General features: G+C 35.5%; 1 protein-coding gene across 15 annotated transcripts in view; it reads left to right on the top strand.

The window, feature by feature from the left end:
* The window catches only part of C2CD5 (C2 calcium dependent domain containing 5), a 76826-nt gene that overhangs the window by 30983 nt on the left and 25665 nt on the right, over positions 1 to 20178 (top strand). For 8 of the 15 annotated variants that reach the window (XR_014227959.1, XM_082309947.1, XM_082309941.1 and 5 more), the window contains 6 exons: positions 9500 to 9614; positions 12237 to 12332; positions 14090 to 14281; positions 17141 to 17327; positions 18362 to 18526; positions 18856 to 18996. Coding sequence is in view for 14 of the 15 variants with exons in the window: in XM_082309947.1 (XP_082166073.1) it covers positions 9500 to 9614; positions 12237 to 12332; positions 14090 to 14281; positions 17141 to 17327; positions 18362 to 18526; positions 18856 to 18996 (896 nt within the window). In the remaining variant the exon portion in view is untranslated. Of the gene's footprint in view, positions 1 to 9499; positions 9615 to 12236; positions 12426 to 14089; positions 14282 to 17140; positions 17328 to 18361; positions 18527 to 18855; positions 18997 to 20178 lie in introns of all 15 variants that reach the window. The other 7 variants (XM_082309939.1, XM_082309945.1, XM_082309940.1 and 4 more) reach the window with 2 other exon arrangements.

Genomic DNA, 20178 nt, shown 5'->3' with positions numbered 1-20178 from the left:
GTCAGAAACATGGAAGGAGAAAAGATTGTTAGTAAAATTCCTAAGGATCTCCTGAGCTCCTTGTTTGATATCCAGATTTGCTGTTGGAGTGAAATTCTCCAGAACTCTAGTTTTGTATATGAGGAAATGCAAGAGGAAAGCTTGAATATGTTTTGGTTCTGTAACTGAATGCTTTTCTTTCACAGAAATACAAACATACAGTGAATGTGCAAATTACATTTCATACTGCTATCTGGGTTATAAATATGGCATACTTGTAAGAACACAGTAGAAAATGTCAGAATGTTTTTGTTAGTGTCTGATGTGGCAATCATTCAGAACTAGTAGAAAAACAACATTTTAAGGTTGACCTCTTGCCTTTTCTTGGAGAATTTCCAGGTTGACTTCTTGTGCATCAGTGTGTGTTGATATGATAACGGGAGGTTAAGGCAGTTCTCAGAGGCTTTTCTGAGCAGAGTGAGAGGTGCAATGTTTTTCAGTAATATTTTACTCTACTTTTCTGCAGCCTTTCCAGAGCAGTGAATATTCCAGTTTTTATGGTTAATGTAAATGGTGTTTGAATATTCTTTTTTGAAGCAGATGCACCCTTATATTAATGAAATAATTTTCTTTGGAACTGTGCATTATTTTTCTTTTGGAGAGTTCTGAGTAGTATTTATGTAACTGAACAAAGGGTGGTCACTGTCAGTGAGTATAGAATAGTATTCTTGTGTTCTGTTAGAGATTCATAAATTAATAAACTTGGTATTTAAAGTCTTTGGTTTAGAATTCTTTGCCTAGTAGTAAGTAATGTTATTTAATCTGTTCATATTGATTTAAAAGTCTCCCTGAAATTTGGCTAATGGTGTGAAAACCGTCATAGACTTTCACTGCACAAATGCTCCAATAAAGCTGTTGCTGATTGCACCACTACAGTTTGTTTTTTGATTGATCGCACATAAGAGAGAGAACCTTGGTCTTGTGGAAAATTGCTATTCTTGCACATAACTCTTCCTAATTTCAAAATACGGGGCTTGACTAAAACTCTTACCTTGATATAATTTCTTTCATGGATTGCAATGAGTTTTTTTCAGCCTTATGGTGTGTTATTCTGTGGTTGCAAAGATACAGTTGTAGAACTTCTTGCCTGGCTCAAAATATGTTATTGTTAGAAGAAAACTAGAATGATTCTAGTTGAAAGGACACCTTTCTAACTACTACGTAATTATGGGTAAGCATGTCCTTATAAAATGTCTACGGACAGCATTGTAGGAAAATGGCAGGTAACACAAGTTCTAACTGACCGTAACAGGATTATAGAAATAACTCTGCTTAAATGTTAATGGATAAGATCATTATCTGAGCTGAATTAGGCACAAGAGATTTTCCTTCTAAGTGCTAAGACTGAAGTTGCTCAATATGCCATGTTTCTTATAAAGAAATATCATAGGTATGTTTTTTTGGTTCGGTTTGTACTTTGGGTTCTGTTAGTGCAGTTTGTCTTTGATCTTTTGCACTAATATTTTCAGTGTTTTTTGTAAGCTTTGAGGTTTTGGTCTCTCTTAATGCAGTCTCATTAAGGTCCTGAACTCACTTCAAGAGGCACTGTAGCAAAGGCTCCTTGGATCCAGAAGTTTGGAGGCTTCTCCGACTAGTTTGGCTTAAAACAAAATAAACAGTTGTGAGTGTATAGAACTAAGGAATGCAGAGGTTTTGTGAATGTAACCAGTAAAAGCCTGAGGAGTGTAAACAATGACTAGGAAATGCAGAGGCAGTATCTGTTCTTGCCAAATAATGCCATCCTGTTTCCGCAGTTTTGCGGTGAGGTGGATAGTCTGTCTGGCAGTCAGCAAGAAAGCGGCAATCTTGTCTGTGAACATCTATCTGTGTTTGTTGAGAGATTTATTTTTTTTTTTTGTGTTTAAATTACTCTGTTTAAATTAATTCTGTATGTTTCTTTCAAGGACCGTGTTAGATAAATTAGTATTATTGTTGCTTGTTTTAATGTTCCAGCTAGTTTGGCTTGTTTATAGCTTTAAATAATACTTGTAGTTCATTTTGTGATACCAGTTATAAAATAGATAAAATGTGGTTTAAGATGATCTATCTTGTTACAGCATAGGGTCTTCAGCTTTGGATAATAGCCTCTTTGCTGCTGTCATTTGAAGATGCCCTTTGAAGATCACTCATATTTCAAAATAGGTTGTATTTATTGTGCCAAGATGACAAAGCAACAGAGAGATACAAGAGAGAATAAGTAGTTTCTTTTAATACCTAGCAGCTCTTCAAAGTGGCAGAGCTTGCCCTTGTTACTGTAATAGGATCAATTAAAACAGATTCCTAGATCTTCTTTAGCATCCCACTCATCTTATGATTAGAGGAACCTTATGCACAGCTGTGAGGACTTCACCGTTATAGGATGAATAACTGATCAAAATAATAATTAAAAGCTGGAGTGACAAAGTTACATATTTAGGCCTGGCACACTGATTTTCCAGAGACAAATTAATTCCCGATATTTAACATTTTGTTATGCCTGGGCAGTACTTTTGAACTTTTATAATTCTAAGGAAGTATGGTGAAGTTTAAACCTTTATTTTTAAGTGTTATCTTAATAGATTAATTTTAGGTTTAATTTTTAATATGTACGTATATAAATACTCTGAACATGTTTTTTTTTCTTGAAATGCTGTATCTTTTTATTTTAGTTTTTTAAAATTTTATTTAAGTTGTATCACATGGTGGTTTCCTTCAGCTATAAATTAAGTTATTCTGGCAGTTTTAGTGGTATTGCAGAATTTTTTTTTTCTTTTTTATTTCTTTTTTCTTTTTTTTTTAAGATGATACTTTTTTTGCAGCTTGTGCTGTTTCTAGCAGACCTTCATCTATGATTAAAAGCCAAAGTTATAGGATGCATTACTGTTACGGCTGTGTAGTTAATGCCTGGTGGTATTTGCAGCAGATTTTGTTGAACCAGTTTATGGAAAACTAACACCTCAAGGATTACTTGTAATATTTAGAAAAGCTTAAATTATGCTGTAGTCTGCCCAAGTGATTCTTGCATGTTTATTTCTGAGATCAATTACGTATGTAACTTGCAATGTATGACTGATAGACAAAGTGTAGAACAGTGGAGGTTTGCTTTTTTCAGTGTGAAAATCTAAGTAGTTACTCTGTTTTTTTTAATCTGGGACATTCTGCTTAGATTTACAAGGTTGGAATTAGTTTAGAATACAGACGTTGTATCACAGTGGACTATATAAAATACTTGCGTTTAGTGATACCAGTCATAAGACTTCCAAGATGCTAATCTTTAGGTATCTGAGCATTCAAACTGTTCCAAGGAATATTTACTTGAGATGAGGAACAAATGCAGGGAGACATCTCAAGGCTTGCTATTGGGGATGTTGAGAATATAAAGTTGTTCAGGAATATATGGCTGAGAGTGTTAGCTGATTGGAAGTTAAGGTAGGATTCCAAAAGCCAAACTTTGAATTAGGATTTTTATAATTCCTGTTCAGGGGTGAGATAGGTACAAACATCTCCTGATGCATTTTAAAATCCCTTAATGGAAGTATAATTGCATATGTTTCTGTCTAAATTACAAATACATTCACGCACATCAGAGATACAGAAGCTATGGAGATTCTGTTATTTTTTTTTCTTTTGTAAGAAAAAACAGAGTATTCTCTAGCATCCTAGCAGTGGTGTAGATTTTTTTTCATGGAATTTGGAATATAAGGAAAGAATTCAGGAGCTTTGATGGGAATGTTACTAAGAGGAACACTTTGTTGCTTCTCCATCTTGGGGTATATTTTGGTATTAAAGCTAACACTCCTCAATAGTGAGCTGCCACTAAAAGGAATGATGCTGCTTTTCTGTACAATTTCTGCCATGTGCTCTTGCAGTCTTCTGGTGATCATGTAGTGATTGGGCTTGACTGACCCAATAGAAAACTAGCCCTGCAAATGAATGGGTTTGTGTTCAATCAGCCAGCTGAAATATCTCATCCTGTAAATGCATGAAAGCTGGATGCAGTTTTAATACTAAATGTTCTTAAAATTGTTTCTTCATCCAAACTTAAACCTGCCTTTTTGCATATTCAGCAGTTTGGGCTTGAGAAGTGAGATACGTGCTCTCTGACCTCATCTGGCAGAAAAGCACTGATTCAGCACTATTCTCCAGGCTGGATGTTTTGTCTGTAGTTTAAGCTTTGTAGGAGTAAGTCTACCTGTTCTCTTTGGTGGTGTGGTTGCATTGTTTTCTGCTGTTTTAGTGTATCTTAGTTTTCATTTGATAAATCCCAATTATCTACTTCCTTCAGTTTCCTTATCATAAGCAAAGTTTTCATGTTCACATCTTTTAGTCTTAAAGGTGAATAAAGGGAGTAATTTTTAAAAAAGGATGGAATGGCTTTGAAAATCTTTTGAAAGTTTTGGGTTAATCTGTTGTAGGTTTAGTTTTTTGCTACTCAAGTTTTATTGTTTAAACTTTACAGACAAGAGAATTTAGCCTTTTTTGCACTTACTTAATTGTTCAGTATTTTAGAAAAATGATAGGAAATGTCAGTATTTATAGGATAACCAGAGAGAATTAAATTAAACTTCAAGGTCCAGGGAAGGCTGCTTGTAAACCTAACAAAGGTGTGTCTTAAAAAAAACCAAACCAGCCTACCAAAAAATCCCCCACTTTTTTCTGTATAAGCTGACTAACAGGTTTTAATGAAGAAGATACAAGAATAAGGGGATAAGGAAGGTGTGGATAATGGCTCTGCCTAGTGAAAGACTCAAAGATGGGATTTGAAAGAATATTATTGGTGTCTTCATTGCCATTTTTGAGAGTCGTTTGTAGATTGTGAAAACTGTCATAGTATGATTGTCCTCATTTGAAAATGTTATATGATAAATGTAAATATTTACTAAATTATGCAATATTAAAATAGGTTGAAATGAATCTTACAGTTCTTACTTCAGAGTAATTGTCTCAGGATGTCTAGGGATTCAGCTTTAATAGAATAACTCTTGAGTATGATCTATGTAATCAAGAGACCATTCTTCTTAATTTTTCTTCAGTTTTTAAGAATCTGTATGGACCTAGCATAATGCAGATTCTGGCTAAATCATGAAAGGCCCTCTACAAGTGAACCTCTAGCAAATAACTTTGGAAAGGTGTTGCTTCTTATGAATCAGAAAGCATTGATAGTGTCTAGGGTTATCTCCAGGTGGAGGACTTGGACAGGATGTTGTTCTATCGACAACACAGCCTCATAGAAATCAACCTCATATTTTGATGGAAAGACATAGATGAATTGGTGGTGGATGGAACCAACTCAAAGAACATTTAGGGGACAAAATGAATACAGTGCTGTTTGTATCTTCTGAAGCTGTTGAATAAAATAAGTTTGGAAAGTTTCAGTTGGAGGAGGTTTGAGTTGGCACGATTTTTATAGAATACTGTTAACAACATTGTTTCTCAAGTCTCCAACTCTAGAAACAGTGTACTTTGCTTCCACTTTGTCATAAATATCATGCCAATTTTGAAACATTAATAAAAGTAGGTTTAATATTCAGTCTTTGGTTTCCAATAAAGGGCGCATAATAGCAGTGTAATTTTTGCCAACTTTTTTGCTTGAAGTTGTAGATAAACCTTGCTACAAACTACTTAGTAGATTTGCTAGAAAAGCTTGTGATTGAGTGCTATGTATGCTTGCCTTTTTGCTTCCACCTAGAATCCAGGGCCATTACTTTCTGTAACCATTTCAGTGAGCTGCCATAGTTTTCAGTCTGTACTGTCACCTGATCCAAGCATGCGCCAAAATACCCACCGTTTCTGGCTACTGTCTGCTGAATCTGCTTTGCAAACCCTTAGTTCTTAAGCTTTTGCCTTAGCAAAAAACAAGAACAGACACTCTTATGGAGTGTACTGGACACATGCCATCCTGCTTCCCTAACTCCTCTAATTGTTTATGTAAATCCTTAGCTTTACTAAACTTGTAAATGCTACAATGGCATCCCCATGTGAAATTGTGTGGCTCATGTGTCAAAAAAGGCTGCTTGTGGAAATATTTGTCAGAAGAATATGAATGCTACACATTGCACTGCATTCAGTGTTTTGTATCAGTTTATTATTGCAATGTCATGGTGTTTGATTTTAATTGTAGACAATCATTTTGTGTTTTAATATGCAAAGGTAAGTTCATGTAAATGGTGAATGTACAATATTTATATATAAACATACTAATTCGTATTTTTGGCCTCTTTCTGAAAGGAAAAAACCCCTCAATTAAATGTCTTAAGCAGAGGACCCAGACTTCTTTACAGACACTTGTTTATGCATGACTCGTATAGAAATCTTTGAACTTGTGCAATGAGAATTTGTTGGAATTTTTGAAAGATATTGGACCTGATCCTGTTAACACTGAAGTCAATGGCTGGAAAATTGTTCTTATCTCTAATAAGAATTAATGTATTATTGTAGTTAATAGTTTTATTAATCCTGATATTGAACAGATGCTCAGAGTAAAGGGTTGAACGTTGCTTTAGCAAGACATAGTGTTGAGCAGCCTCACAACAATATGTGCTTTCCATTACGATAAGGCGTTCTTGTAGATGAGTTAGGTGAGAAAATTGCGTTAACTCTTTTAGGAACTTGTTCCTAAACCTTAATTTAAGCTATAAATTTTTGTGGAGGAAAGTTAAATGTTTGCATACAGTTTGGGACCCGTCACTACTATTTCTACTGTTTCTGTTCCCCTTAAGCATATCTGTTCCCTTTCAACATTTCATTCTGTTTCAGTTTTTACTGTGGCTACATACCTTTTCAGTGTCATATTCTTGTTTGTAATCTTATTCTTTATTCCACAGCACTTTCCCTGTTCATCCCCAGTCGCTTCACCTGTTGCTCACTTTCAACTCCTTTGTCATAACTTGCCATTTTCTTGCACTTTTTGTCATGGAAAGGTCATTGGTGACAAGTAGGAGCAGTTTTTGCTAAATGATACCTAAAGGCGTGAAGAGAAAAGTGATGATTCAGTAAAATCGGCTTTTTCGTCTTTGTTTATGTCTAGAAAAAGGTTACTTCTCCTTTGCAGGTGTTTTTCTGTGAAGCACAAAAATCTGTGTGGCTGTTCATAGCCAGCTGCCTGTGGTCAAATCTAATTCAGTAGGAGTTGTTCTGCATAGTCAGTGAATCATTTTTCCAACTACTTACACTTTTCTGTTATAGAGAGAAACACACATTGGTAAGCAATCTTCCTGTCTGTGAGTGGATGGGGAAGGAGAAATTGATCCCAAGATCCACATCCCTTCTACCATGAAGAGTTAACGATAACATTTACAGAACGCGTTTGTGGTCTCACATCTCCCATACAGCTAGCTGTCCATTTTGTCAGATGTTGTAGCTTTTGCCGTAAAATGCATTTCCAAAGTTGCTCTGTTCACCTACCACTACTGTCATTAACTGGTGGCAGCAGCAACAGCCTCTGTTTAGACAGAGGTGCACACGCAAAAGAGAAGACATTTTGCCTCCCACTTTCCTTTATGTTTACCACCAATGGTTCTCATAGCTGAGCTTGGGAACTCCAGCCCTATGATGTGATGGGTTATTTCTGCATGATTCCCTGCTTTTGAAAGCTGAAAAGTGTGAGACCGTGCTAGCAAGTACTCCAGCCATCTGAGTCAGGATTACTGCATACCATCTCGAGCATTTGATTTTCCCAGTCAGTGAAAGTGTTTAAACAGTGAAGTGCAGTGCCTCAAGATTCTACTAGTAATGCACTGAAACCTGCTGAAGGTGAACTTGGATATAATGGGACATGATTGTTACAGTTCATGAAAATCCTTAGTCTGTTTTGTGTCCTAATGTGTATATTTTTGTCTTGATTGTGGAGAACCTTCTGAGAACTATCACTGTAGGTTTTTTTGTTTGGTTGTTTTTTTGTTCAGCGTTCATTTCTTAAAGCAAGTGTTGGATAAACTTCAGTCTGCACACCCAGGGCTGCTGTTAGTCAGTACAGCACTGAGTTACACAAGCATTAACATACAAAGTTAGGTATAGTTGAATATACATACCTCTGTGCTCTTTTTTTTTAATTAGAAAATGATCACTAGTTTAGTTTGGAAAGCTGAAAGCCTAGTTCTAAATGAAAAGTTGAAGTAAATTAATGAATTAATACATCTTGCTGTACAATCTTTTTGTTTTCGGTAAATTTCAAAATATGTGTATATCTGCATCTTTTTCATTTTTGTTTGTCATGTTGTCAGAGAACCTAGTGTATGATATAGGGTTATCATACACTATATTTATAAATGTTCCTGATAGTACAAAATTGGTTCCCAATTAATCTCAGGTTTTGACATTGATATTTTAAATTATGATTCAGCGAGGAGATCTCAATGGCTAGAAGTCTGTATCTGTGCAAAGTTCAGTTGATTTCAGGGAAATTGTATAAGAATCTATCTACTCGGAACCCTTTGTAGCATTTAAGTGCCTATTGTTTCTTGTTGTTTTTCCCCTTTTTTTAATGTATCAACAATTAACATAGTTTTCAGCTAAGTTCATTGGTACAGGTAAGCCATTTTGAAAGAAGAAACAGTTGACAAGCTCTAATTGTAAACGACAGTACTTGTTTACTTCATATGTAAAAAGTTTGTGAGACAAGAGCTTTAGTTCTGGGAAAATACTTGCTGAACAATTAAAATAAATGGATTGCATAAACTTATTCTAGTAGCACTCTTTTTTGCATTTTTAATGTAGTATTCATGAAAAGCAGGTAGGATACATTTTAACATATAACCTCAAAGGCAATAAAGGTAATTCAAATCCATTGAGGGGGCAGAAAAAAGGTGTGGTTGTCAGGATACTGAAACAAAAAAGCATTGACAAGTACATAGGCGACATGTAGTACTTATGCTGTTAATGTAGAAGTAGTTTCGGATACCTATGGCTTCTCAAAGTTAGAGGTGCTGAAATAAGGACCACAGAGCTGTGTGATTTCGTGATAGTCTTGAACAAATGTTTTTGAAACCTGCTTAACAGAGAGAACTGCTTGCAGTAGGAAAAACTATTGAGGTTATTTCAAAGATGTCAAGTGTATAACAAAGCAAAATATTACTTTATTACTACAAATACTGTTTCATTACTACTACTTCCAGTTTTTCAATATTACAGAGTATCTGTGATGCTTTGTTGCAAGTTACATCCTGCTCTCATGTTGTTGGAAACTGACAGTATGGTCTTCAAGTGGGTAGAGATTGGAACAGTATCTACAGTATTTTGGTATTATATGGACAACAACAGGAATGCAGTAATTTGTCAGAACCTGTTCACATGGGTGATAAGCAAGAAAATTAATGAAAAAGCCCTGTTAGTGTTTGCTTGAAGTGCGATAGCTAGGAAATAAAAAGTGTCCAGATACAACAAAATACTTGAATATGAAAAAGTCGACTTTTCAGATTAATTGCATGAAGCTTTATGTTGACATAGCGCAGAATAGTGAACTGATTTATACTTTGTCTTTCAGATGAACCAGAGACACGAGATGCATGGTGGGCAGAAATCAGACAAGAAATAAAATCCCATGCCAAGGCATTGGGTTGTCATGCTGTAGTGGGCTACAGTGAATCAACTAGCATTTGGTAAATCATGATGATGATTTGATTTTCAAAATGCCACAGAAAATTTATTTCATCTTCAGAGGATTAAAAATTATAAACTATTTCAGCACAGTTGTTGGTACTGTCTAGTATATGTACTTCAGAGAGTTTGTTAAAGTAACTTTCTGAGATTTCACTATTGTGCCTCTTTTTTTTTTTTTTTTCCTCCTTTATATGTTTTGGTTTGTTTTTTTATTGGGTTTTAAGTTTTTTCTAATGAACATTACAATTTTTATTTAAAAAAAAAAAATTCAAACCTACCTCTTTGCTTTTGTAGTAACAATATTAATTTATCTCTGAAATTTTCTAAACCTAATCTACCTAAATAGTTAAGACTGTTCCTAAAAGTATACGTATTACAGTTTCATTATTGGGTAACAACTGGCAGACCAGTACTTAAAAGGTACACTTGAAACTTAAGGCACAAGTTCTTTACTAGGAATGTATTAGTTGTAAGTTAAAGGAGAATATGCTGCCTGATAGATATAGAATACTTTAGGTGTAAACATTCTGTATTTCTTTATGGAAAACGTGTGTCATCATTTTTATCTTTCAGTACTACAGTGGTGTTTAAACTGCAGCTCTGCAGTAGTCTTTCTGACGTTGAATTCCCCAGCCCTGCATCCTATTCAGGCCAAAACTCCAATGTCTTACTGTATTCCCTTTGGCTAAGAAAATTCCAATCTTGTGTATTTTGGTGGCTTAATAACAAACTTTGTGAGAGGCTTCGAGATTGGGAGAAATAATTTGGGATTAATCTAATTACTTGTCCTTCTCTCTGGCCCAGGAAAGGTTTTGTCTCTTTATAGCTCCGGAAAGTAATCTATGAAGAGCTCCTCCTGGGGCCAAGTATGTATGGTTGGTATCAAACAGAAAAGTGCTCTGGCTCACTAGTTGTTTTGAATTGCTTTAGGAAAGTAACTGAAGCAAACTCAGACATCTGAATTTACTTTCTGTCAAGTTATTTTTGCCTAAATACTTTAAAAGAAAAGCACTGGGGATTTGCTTTTTTAAAGAGAGAAGTTGGAAAAGGAAGTTTAATTTTACTTCGCAATTAATAAGTTGAAGAAAGAAATACAGAGTTGTACAGTGCTTTCACAAGTGCACACCATCTGTTGGTAAAGTAGTAAGATAACCAGAAACGATCAGTCTGAAAGCCACAGCACTGATTGCTTCACATCTGTTGCTCCTTCACATTTCTTGCTTCACTGCAGGTAAAAAAAAAAAAAAAAAAAAAAAACCACAAAAAACAAAACCAAAACAAACCAACAACAACCAAAAAAACCCCCACCAAATATATTGATATTTCACAAAACTTGAAAACAGTTTTTGGAAGTCAAGTGCTTGTGCTAGTAGAGTAGGAGAACAGGGGAGTTTACTTTACAGACAAGGCGTACTTTGTATTCCTTATGCTGTCTTGTCTGGTTATGTCCTGTCTTGCTTGGTGTATTAAAGACCATTTTACCTCAGAATTGTGATGTGCAAGTTTCCATCGCTAAGGGATGATCTTGCCCTAAAAATGGAAGGCTTATTCCTTTGGCTGTCAGTCTCCTTGTAAAAAGCATGAAATTTCTTTTTTTTTTTTCTTTTTTTTTTTTTCCCCTACCTTAACTATGGGGAAAGAATGTACAGAATATAGATAGGCAGTGAGTTACTGGGTTATTTCACACTTTCATTTTTCTTAAGGAATTTAATGTGGTGCTATTTGATCATTGATGAAATACTTTATTAATGGAGTTCACATGCTTACTCGCCAGTTCAGCTTTATTCCATGCTTAAAGAGCAAGGCTCTGTCTGTAAGTACTGGTCTGCCAGACATGTTATATATGAAAAAATATTCTGGAAAGAAAAAACAACAAATAAAAAAGGCACATGTATCATTCTAGAAAGTGTGGGAAAGCTTTCCTCTGTATTTTTTCCTGTATAGTATTTTAAGTACTGAATGTTAGAGATTTTTTTCTTATTTAACAATTTCAGAAATAATAAAAGCTCTGTGATCGTAGTTTGCACTTCTGAGAGCTTTAACTCTGCTGAATCGTGAATATGGTCAGTTACTTTACAAGCTGAACGTACCATTATTGTAGTTGTTCATGGTCAAATTTTACTGTTTTGCTACTTTTTATCCTCCAAGAAGCACGCTTGTCAGTATTGTGTTGTAGCTTCATTTTGAGAGTGAATGTTTATAAGGTGATGAGGCTCTCAACTTCCATTTTATTTTGGTAAACAATTACTTTGGTGTTTTTTAATGTTTCTTTGCTTTTGTTTGGTTGACTGGATTTCTTTGCATTATTAACCATAGTATTGAAAGCCACACTTAAACCTGGTTAGCCTTTGTGGTGTTCTAGCATGTTATTTATAACACAGGGCAAAGCTCTTCAGTCTTTCTGTTCAATCCTTCTGCATCTCTTACTTATACAATGGTTTAAATACCAGAAGAGGATTGTTTGTGAGATTTAATGGATAAAACTGCACAAACGCACAAAATTGGTAGTTACATTGAATTCATTGAGACTTTCATACCAGCCTTTTAATCTAGTAGTTTTAAATAAAAGTAGCACTAAGTAGTAGGAATTCACTTTGTTGTAATTCTTTTCTCTTTTATAGTGAAGAGGTCTGTATTTTGTCCGCGTCTGGCACAGCAGCTGTACTGAACCCTAGGTTTCTTCAGGATGGCACCATGGAAGGCTGTTTGGAACAAAGGTTGTCATGGCAGCCTGGCTTCTTTTCCATAGGGTCAGAGAAGGGAGAGGTTGATTTTTTTCCTCAGAGCCAAGATAGTTCTTCTCTATTAGGGTAGGTTACAGTGTTACAGTGCAGGATGCGGGACCAACCACTTTACTGCTTTTCACTAACAACAACAACAACAGAAGTAATGGAACTCTGCACCAAATTAGATATTCTGTTTTTATTTCTAACAGTCTGAATAAGGTAACACATTTGACTACTAACCACAGATCGTAACTCAGTTTTTTTTTCTTTGCTGCTCTTCAGGTATCTTTCTCAACTTTATATCATACTATAAAAAACTTAGAGATGTATGATAAATTACATAAGCCAAAAACTGCTGTGGCTGTAATATGTGTATATATGCTCTATAGATACTCTTTAAGAGCTGTATGGAAGATAAAATAGCTTGGTTGTAAAACAAAGATGGTGCCAGATTTTTACAGAAGACGTATGTTTTAGTTGAAGTGTATGAACGAAATCATGAAACTGAAGGAAAAACATGAAGTTTCCCTTTGTTTGTGCTCTTGCAAATAAAATTTGAAGAATGAGTATCGACAGACAGTTATTTTTGGGAAGAATAATTAGATTAACTAATGCATATTGGCAATTTATTATGTGTTCATCAGGACAGTCATCAAATATTTCAATGGATTATTGTAGTTGTAAGTAAGGCTATTTATTACACCTTAGCACTTGCATTACGTTTTCCATAAAAACCCTGCCAACATAGTATTATTTACTTTGTTAGCAGGAGGCCATTATCTTCTTGTGTAGATACACTTTTGAAAACGGTAGCCAGAACAAAAATACTTGTTTCCGTATTCACTATGTGATGGAGAGAAAGAAGTGTCATGTTCATAATATGAAGAAAATTGCATTTTTATCCAAATATGTATTTCGGTGCTACTGAGAGCGTTGGCATAGATTAGAAATGCCAAAGGAAGGTAGACTAACTAAATGGAAAAAGCCCATGTTTGAGACAAAATATGTTTGCCAAAGTCTACAATAACTGATGTTCCAAATCTGTCAGATTTGCTTAAGCATCTCTTCAGAATTCACTGAGAAGAATTGTTTATGTGAAACAGAATAAATTTGCAGTGATGCAGTTAGCCTTTGCTTTCCTTGTTCATATTTTTATAGTGGTCATTCCTGGATATGGGGGAGTGGGACTAAGCGTTCTAAGTGAATAACAGGTTTTACCTAATGCCTTATCTTAGGAAATAATCTTGCTGTTGTTCTTACAATGTTAATATATATTGTGCTGCTTCTCAGTAGGATGGTTGGTTTGTTGTTTATGTTCTGCTCATTAGGTTTGTGTAGGTTTTTGGACACAATCCATGTAAAAGAGACTTTGCATTGTACAATACAGCAAATTCTCTGTACAGCTGTTGTACCATGGACTACATTTAGAAATCATAGTGCCTAAAGCCAGCTCAGTAATGTTAGGTTTATATAAATCATTAGTCATTGTATGTACTACTTCTTGATCCCTGCATAATAAGTTTCAATGCAAGTTTTATTTATAGCATTTTAGCTAGTAGCGTGCAGCCTAATTTTACTCTTCTAATTCATAAAATGCAATACTTGTTACATTGGTGTAATGGAGCAGAGTATAGCTGCAGTGTATGATTTAAGTAGGTATCTGTAGGTGTTTATACACATATGCATGTATTGATCATTGTTAATAAGATGCAGATGTTTTAAGTATGTTCTCCATAATGTATTTTTAGGATTGAAGAAGCTTCACCACCAGGTTGTGGATTTTGCCATATACCATATGATGAATTGAACATGCCATTCCCTGCTCACCTCACTTACTGTTACAACTGCAGGAAACAAAAAGTTCCTGATGTCCTTTTCACCACAATTGATCTTCCTGTAGAAGCAATAGTTATTGGAAAGGGATGTCTTATTCAAGCCAGGTATCTATCAAAATGTTTTCTTGGTAAAGTTTTGGAGATCTTTGAAAGACTTCCTGTTGCTAAAATCCAATATGTCATCAAACCTTAAATTTTTATGTTGAATTGCTAGGAGTTAATGGCAGTGTATTAGGGTACAGGAGGAGGACAGGCTTCTCCTCCCCCTGTGTTACGTGTCATGTCTCTTGATGAACATCTGGTATCTTATCCATGCTGATGGACATTTGGTTAATGTTCTGCCTTTTTTTTTAATGCGTATGGGAATTGCTGTATTTTGGCTGCCTGGATGTAAGAGTTTTCATGCTTTATCTTGCTGTTTAAGACTGCTGACATGGTCAGATACAGCTATTGCACTGGAAACTCAATGAACTGTTTAAGTCAGTTTTGTTACTTCTGTGCTGATGTCCGTAACTGAACATCATCTCTGTAGAATGATGTCTACGTCCAGTTTATGCTGTGGTCTTTGAATTTGGAAAAGGGAATAAGGTGGTTTACAGTGGGAAAGAAGGAAGGGTTAGCTATGTACAGTCTGTATGGGTGGCCAACTACATGGATAAATAACTGGTTGGATGGTTGGGCTGAGAGGGTAGTGGTTTATCGTTCGTAACTTACCTGGATGGCTGTGACAAGTATAATAGAGTCTGCAGTGGGACCTGTCCTGTTGAACATCTTAATGATGTGGAGGGGATGATGGACTGCATTCTCTTCAAGTTTACCAGTTACACCACAGTGAGTGGGACCAGACAATACGATACCTGTCCAGTTTTGTCCTCTTCTGAGAGTAAGACAGACATCAGAAAACTAGAGCAAGTTCAGTGGAGGGCCACCAAGGGAGTAAGGAGCATGTGCCCGATGAAGAGAAGCTGCGGGTGTTTGACTTGTTCAGTCTGAAGAGAGGACGGATTCAGGGGGATCTAATAGCAGCCTGCCAGTACCTATAAGTAGGTTATGGAGCACATGTAGCCAGGGTCTTCACAGTGCTGCACAGTGGGAGAGTGAGAGACACTGGGCCTAAGTTGAAGCAAGAGAGATTCAGAGTGGGTATAAGGAAAAACTACTTACTCATGAGGACAATCAGGCAGTGGAGCAGATTGCTTAGGGGTTTCTGCTTACTCCATCTTTGGGGAGTTTTCAAGACCTGACTGGATAAAGCTCTGAGCATCCTGGTCCGAGCTCGGAGTTGACCCTGCTTTGTCTGTACAGGAGATTGGACTGGATCTCCTGAGGTCCCTTCTCACATGAGGTTTTTTTATGATCCTATGATTATCATTTTCTGACTTCTGCTAGAGCAGAATTACTGGAGCTACTGTAGAGATGTGTTCTGTGCTCCTCCTTTGGTGCTTTCTGTATTATTAAACTCTTGTTCAGCACCATTGTGGAAATTGACTTTTAGTATCACACAGTGGTCCCCAGTCTGTCTCTGGAGCACTTGCAGATGTCCCCTTTTCTCTAGAATGATTCCTCAAACATTCCCACCCCCAAAAAAGCAATGAAAAATGAAAAAGACTGAAGCTATAGTTAGAAGGATTTTGAAGTGAACTTGTTACGATTGGGTGAATTACTGTGTTTTCCTGATCATGTAATAAATGTGATCCTTAGAAGAAAGTGTTGTCTGTTCATATCACTAAAACATGCACTTGTCATGTGCTGGTTTTGAATGAAAATTTGTCACTGAAAGTAGGCAGTCATTACACTGGTGTGGGGGTTGAATTTCAGCTTATGGGACTAAACCTAAAGAGTGGAATATGACTAACATAGTCAGAGATGGGATTTCTATGCTCTTTCTTTTATTCTTTTAAGATAAGTCTTTTTAGTTTGGTTAATGCTTGAGCTGTGAGGGCACTTGGTTTTTTCTTTATTCTGAAGTGTGCCTTGAATAACTGTATTAATAGGAATTTTAAAAGTTCTACTAGTAGATATAATTTCCTGTGTATGCGCCTCAAGTGTTTTAAGAGGTTTGCAGCAACAGAAATAGATGTTTGCATTTAGGGTCTTACCAGAAGAAAAGCTGAAAATATAAATTTTCAATTAAGACGGTCTCAAGGAGTTCTTGTAAAGAACTGACATTTTATTTTACAGTTGCAGCAATCTAGAAGAATACATCTCTTCAGTTCTGAGGCTCAATTGAAAAGGGCTGCAGTAACTGTCCCTTGAAAGAATCTATTTTTGGAGGGGGAGGTGTTTAACAAATACCAGACAACTTGCAATAGCGAAGAAGTTGTGTTTGTCTTCAGTATTTGCTTTGACAGAAGTGAGCAGGGCAAATTTTTAACAGTCACTGCTATTTGATGAGTATGAATATATTTAGCCAGACATCTAGTAGATGGTTATCTGGAATCTGTAGGCAACTTCTTTACATTGCATAGTTATTTGGTGCTGTCAGATTATTATGACAAAAACCCTGTGTGATGCATGTTGTTTCTGTCTGATAACAGTCCTTAAGTATATTTTAAGAAAGGAGACATGCCTTCATTCAGTGATTTACAAAAATACAATATTTGTCATTTTTGTATTCTGCTTTAATAGGGAATATTTTGAATGTTACTGCAGGTTATGTATTGTTTTATAAGTTTACTTTTTATGTTACCTATTTTTATTGTTAATATAAATATATGGTTTCCTATTAAAAATTAAAATCAAATCTTACTTATTGAGACTCAGTCCCTTGGTCTGCCTTGATCTTCCTGGTGAGAATGTAGTATTTTACAGGATTTTAAAATACATTAAAAAGAAACTGATTGTATTAGGTTATACAATGATTGGGGTGGGGGGTGGGGGAACCTACTCAGTGATCACTTCCAATCTTCAACGTTCCATTAAAACTGTTTAGCTGCTGATCTCATATACTGTTTGTATTGTCAGGTTATGCCGTCTAAAGAAGAAAGCTCAAGCTGAAGCAAATGCGACATCTATCAGTAATCTCTTGCCGTTTATGGAATATGAAGTGCACACCCAACTGATGAATAAACTTAAGCTGAGAGGAATGAATGCTTTGTTTGGCCTGAGAATTCAAATCACTGTGGGTGAAAATATGCTAATGGGGTTGGCAGTAAGTACAGTTTTAATCTTGGGATTCTTTTGCTTTCTTACAGTATTTTTTTCAGGACACAAAGACATATAAGTGTTGTGGAATTCAGGGTAACTAAAGATATTAAAATGTCATTTTAAGAATAAATGATGGAAAGGAGTGAGCTGTCTAATTGTTGACAAATCAGGATAGACTGTCTTTCAGCACCAGAAAAAGAAGATTGAAATCTCTTGAAACTGTGTTAGAGGACAAGATTATTAGAAAGGGTATGAGAGGAAAAGAAACTTTGAATGATTTAATGGCATAAATTATAGAAAAATGATTGTGTTCTTTAAAGGTCCTGTCAAAGAGATCCCTGGTCCTCAAGTTGCGTTACAGTTCCATGACAAATAAGGTCAATTAAGTCTCTCAATAAATCCTTTGGTTAGTTGCCAACAAGAGAAAGGTCTGTCGCCTCGTGTTTGATGGCACTGAAGAAATAAGTGTAGATTGGAAGTGTCTTAAAGATAATCAAGAAATGTTTTTTTAACAATATTTTCTAACCTCATTCTGTCATGGGGGGTTGGAATAGTGAAGTATGCTGCTTCTTCCTGCATCAGTGTAAGAGGATGCTTGGGTAACATTGACTGGCTTGTACGTTGTTTTGTCTGAACTGATTATCTGTTTTCTGTAAATAGAAATGGGATTGGCACAACTTCAGTGATACTGTCGATGGTTTGGCTAAGTTTTAAATCCTTCAAACTATCACTTGCCTATGCAAAATATACTAGAACAGTGGTTTTAATTCATACTTTGTTTGGAACTTTTAGGTAAGTTAAGAGCCCCACCATGGAAAAGACCCATGAGAAGGAGAGAGTTTATTAAAAGAATAGTGTTGGGTTTTTTTCATAAGTGTACAGGAGACGGAGATCCATTTATTATGGGAGGAGATGATGCTCTAACGTACATGTCACAATGCTGTCCATTATAGCATAAGCATTATGGAAAACTTCATATGAAAATATTAGAACTACATGCTTATGTAATTGTCATTTTTCTTAATGACTTTATAAAAGTCTGCAACAGGTGTGTATCTAGCAGCTTTGCCAACACCTGGTGGTATTCAGATTGCTGGGAAGACTCCAAATGATGGCACCTATGAGCAGCATATATCCCATATGCAAAAGAAGATAAATGATACGATAGCAAAAAACAAGGAACTTTATGAGATTAATCCTCCAGTAAGTAAAGCTTTTATATTCTTAAAAATAAAGCATTCTGAGTCAAACAGATATATACCATGTATATTCATGAATTCTTATTGACTGAATTGTTCAGAACATGTTGTTTTTTAATAGAGCTATAGATTCTTTTCATTATGTTTTGGTAACCTACTGGAATTTTCAGATCTCTTAAGCCATATATCCAAATCAGTTAGTACTTATTCAGATTTATTTCTCAGTAAAATTATTTTCAGAATGTTCCGATTCTTAGAACTGTTAACAAATTGCTTATAATTGAAATTATTTCTAAGCCACATGGAACTGTTAATTTTCATATCTTTTTTTAGGAGCTACCTGAAGAAATCATTGGGTCTCCCATTCCAGAGCCAAGACAACGTTCCAGGTTATTAAGGTCTCAGTCAGAAAGCTCTGATGAAGTTACAGAGCTAGACCTTTCACATGGCAAAAAGGATGCTTTTGTCTTGGAGGTAATAAATGTTTTCGTTACTCATTTTCATACTTCTCTTTTCGTGAAATATATATAAAAAAATGGAGAAAAGTGTTCTTACTCATCTCCAAAGACAGTTCTTAAATTGTATATAAATATTTCCGTTTTATACTGATAGAAAATGTTAAGTATTGGATTTTGCATTGTCTCTCTTATTGTGTTTGCTTAAAGCATAGCTATGTTATGCTTAGGGACAATATCTGAAAAAAGATTGCCCTGCTTTTCATGAACATGTAGCAATATCTAGAATAATAACTAAGAGCTGTTGAGAAATGCTCTTCTGCCTACTTCAAGCAGCAGTCATGACTGATCCAAAACTTGGATATATTTTTATAAACATTGAGGTTTTGTGTTGTTATACTTCATAATATTTAGCAAAGAAAAAGCTTGTGTAGTCTTCCTGTTTAAAGCTCTTATTGTTTTGGTTGGATATTCAGAATTATTAGTTTCCAGACCTGGTAGTATTCAAAGCATTCAAAAAAACATGTGTCAAGGGAGGACATAAAAGAAGTCTTGCTTTTCTGAATTTCAGCTGATGCTTTTCAGAGTTCAAGAATTTACAGCTTCAGAGAATACCTTCCAGTTCTTTCTACAGCTACAACTAGAAACAAGAACAACACCTGTAGATAAAGAACAAAGATTTCTTTTACCTCTCTATTCACTCAAATTCAAAGATGCGACTTTAACATTGCACAATTTTGAAGGAAAGGTGCCAAGTACTAAAGAATGCTAGAGTTTTGATCATCTTCCTGTAGATACAGGTATTACAAACACCTGTCCTAGAATAAGGGGGAAAAAAAAAAATTAAATTACAGCCTGTAATTGCAGCCTAAGGTACATTCAAGACTTCCCTTTGTGTTATTCTTCACAAATCACTGTCTTCATAGAAAATAATCTGGAAGAAAGGTTGTAGATAGGGAGAATGAGAGAGCGCTGTAACAGCAGTTCATTTGAAAACAGAGGTAAGAAAGGAGAGTGAAAAAAATAACAGGTTGGAAGATGTTGGTATAATAAATTGAGATTGGTTGGTGCTTCTGCTCTTTGAGTAAATTTTTGTTCTCCAATGCATTACAGGTATGCTAGGATCAAAGTAAGTAAATTGGGAAATACCTAAAAGTAGCTTTGATGCTAGTTAAATCTCACATGAAAAAGAAACGAGGGC

The sequence above is a fragment of the Platalea leucorodia genome (assembly GCF_965183815.1).
Source record: "Platalea leucorodia genome assembly, chromosome: 4".
Classification (NCBI taxonomy): domain Eukaryota; kingdom Metazoa; phylum Chordata; class Aves; order Pelecaniformes; family Threskiornithidae; genus Platalea; species Platalea leucorodia.
Note: the sequence above shows the minus strand (reverse complement) of the source record. Positions and strands in the feature narration are given on the sequence as shown.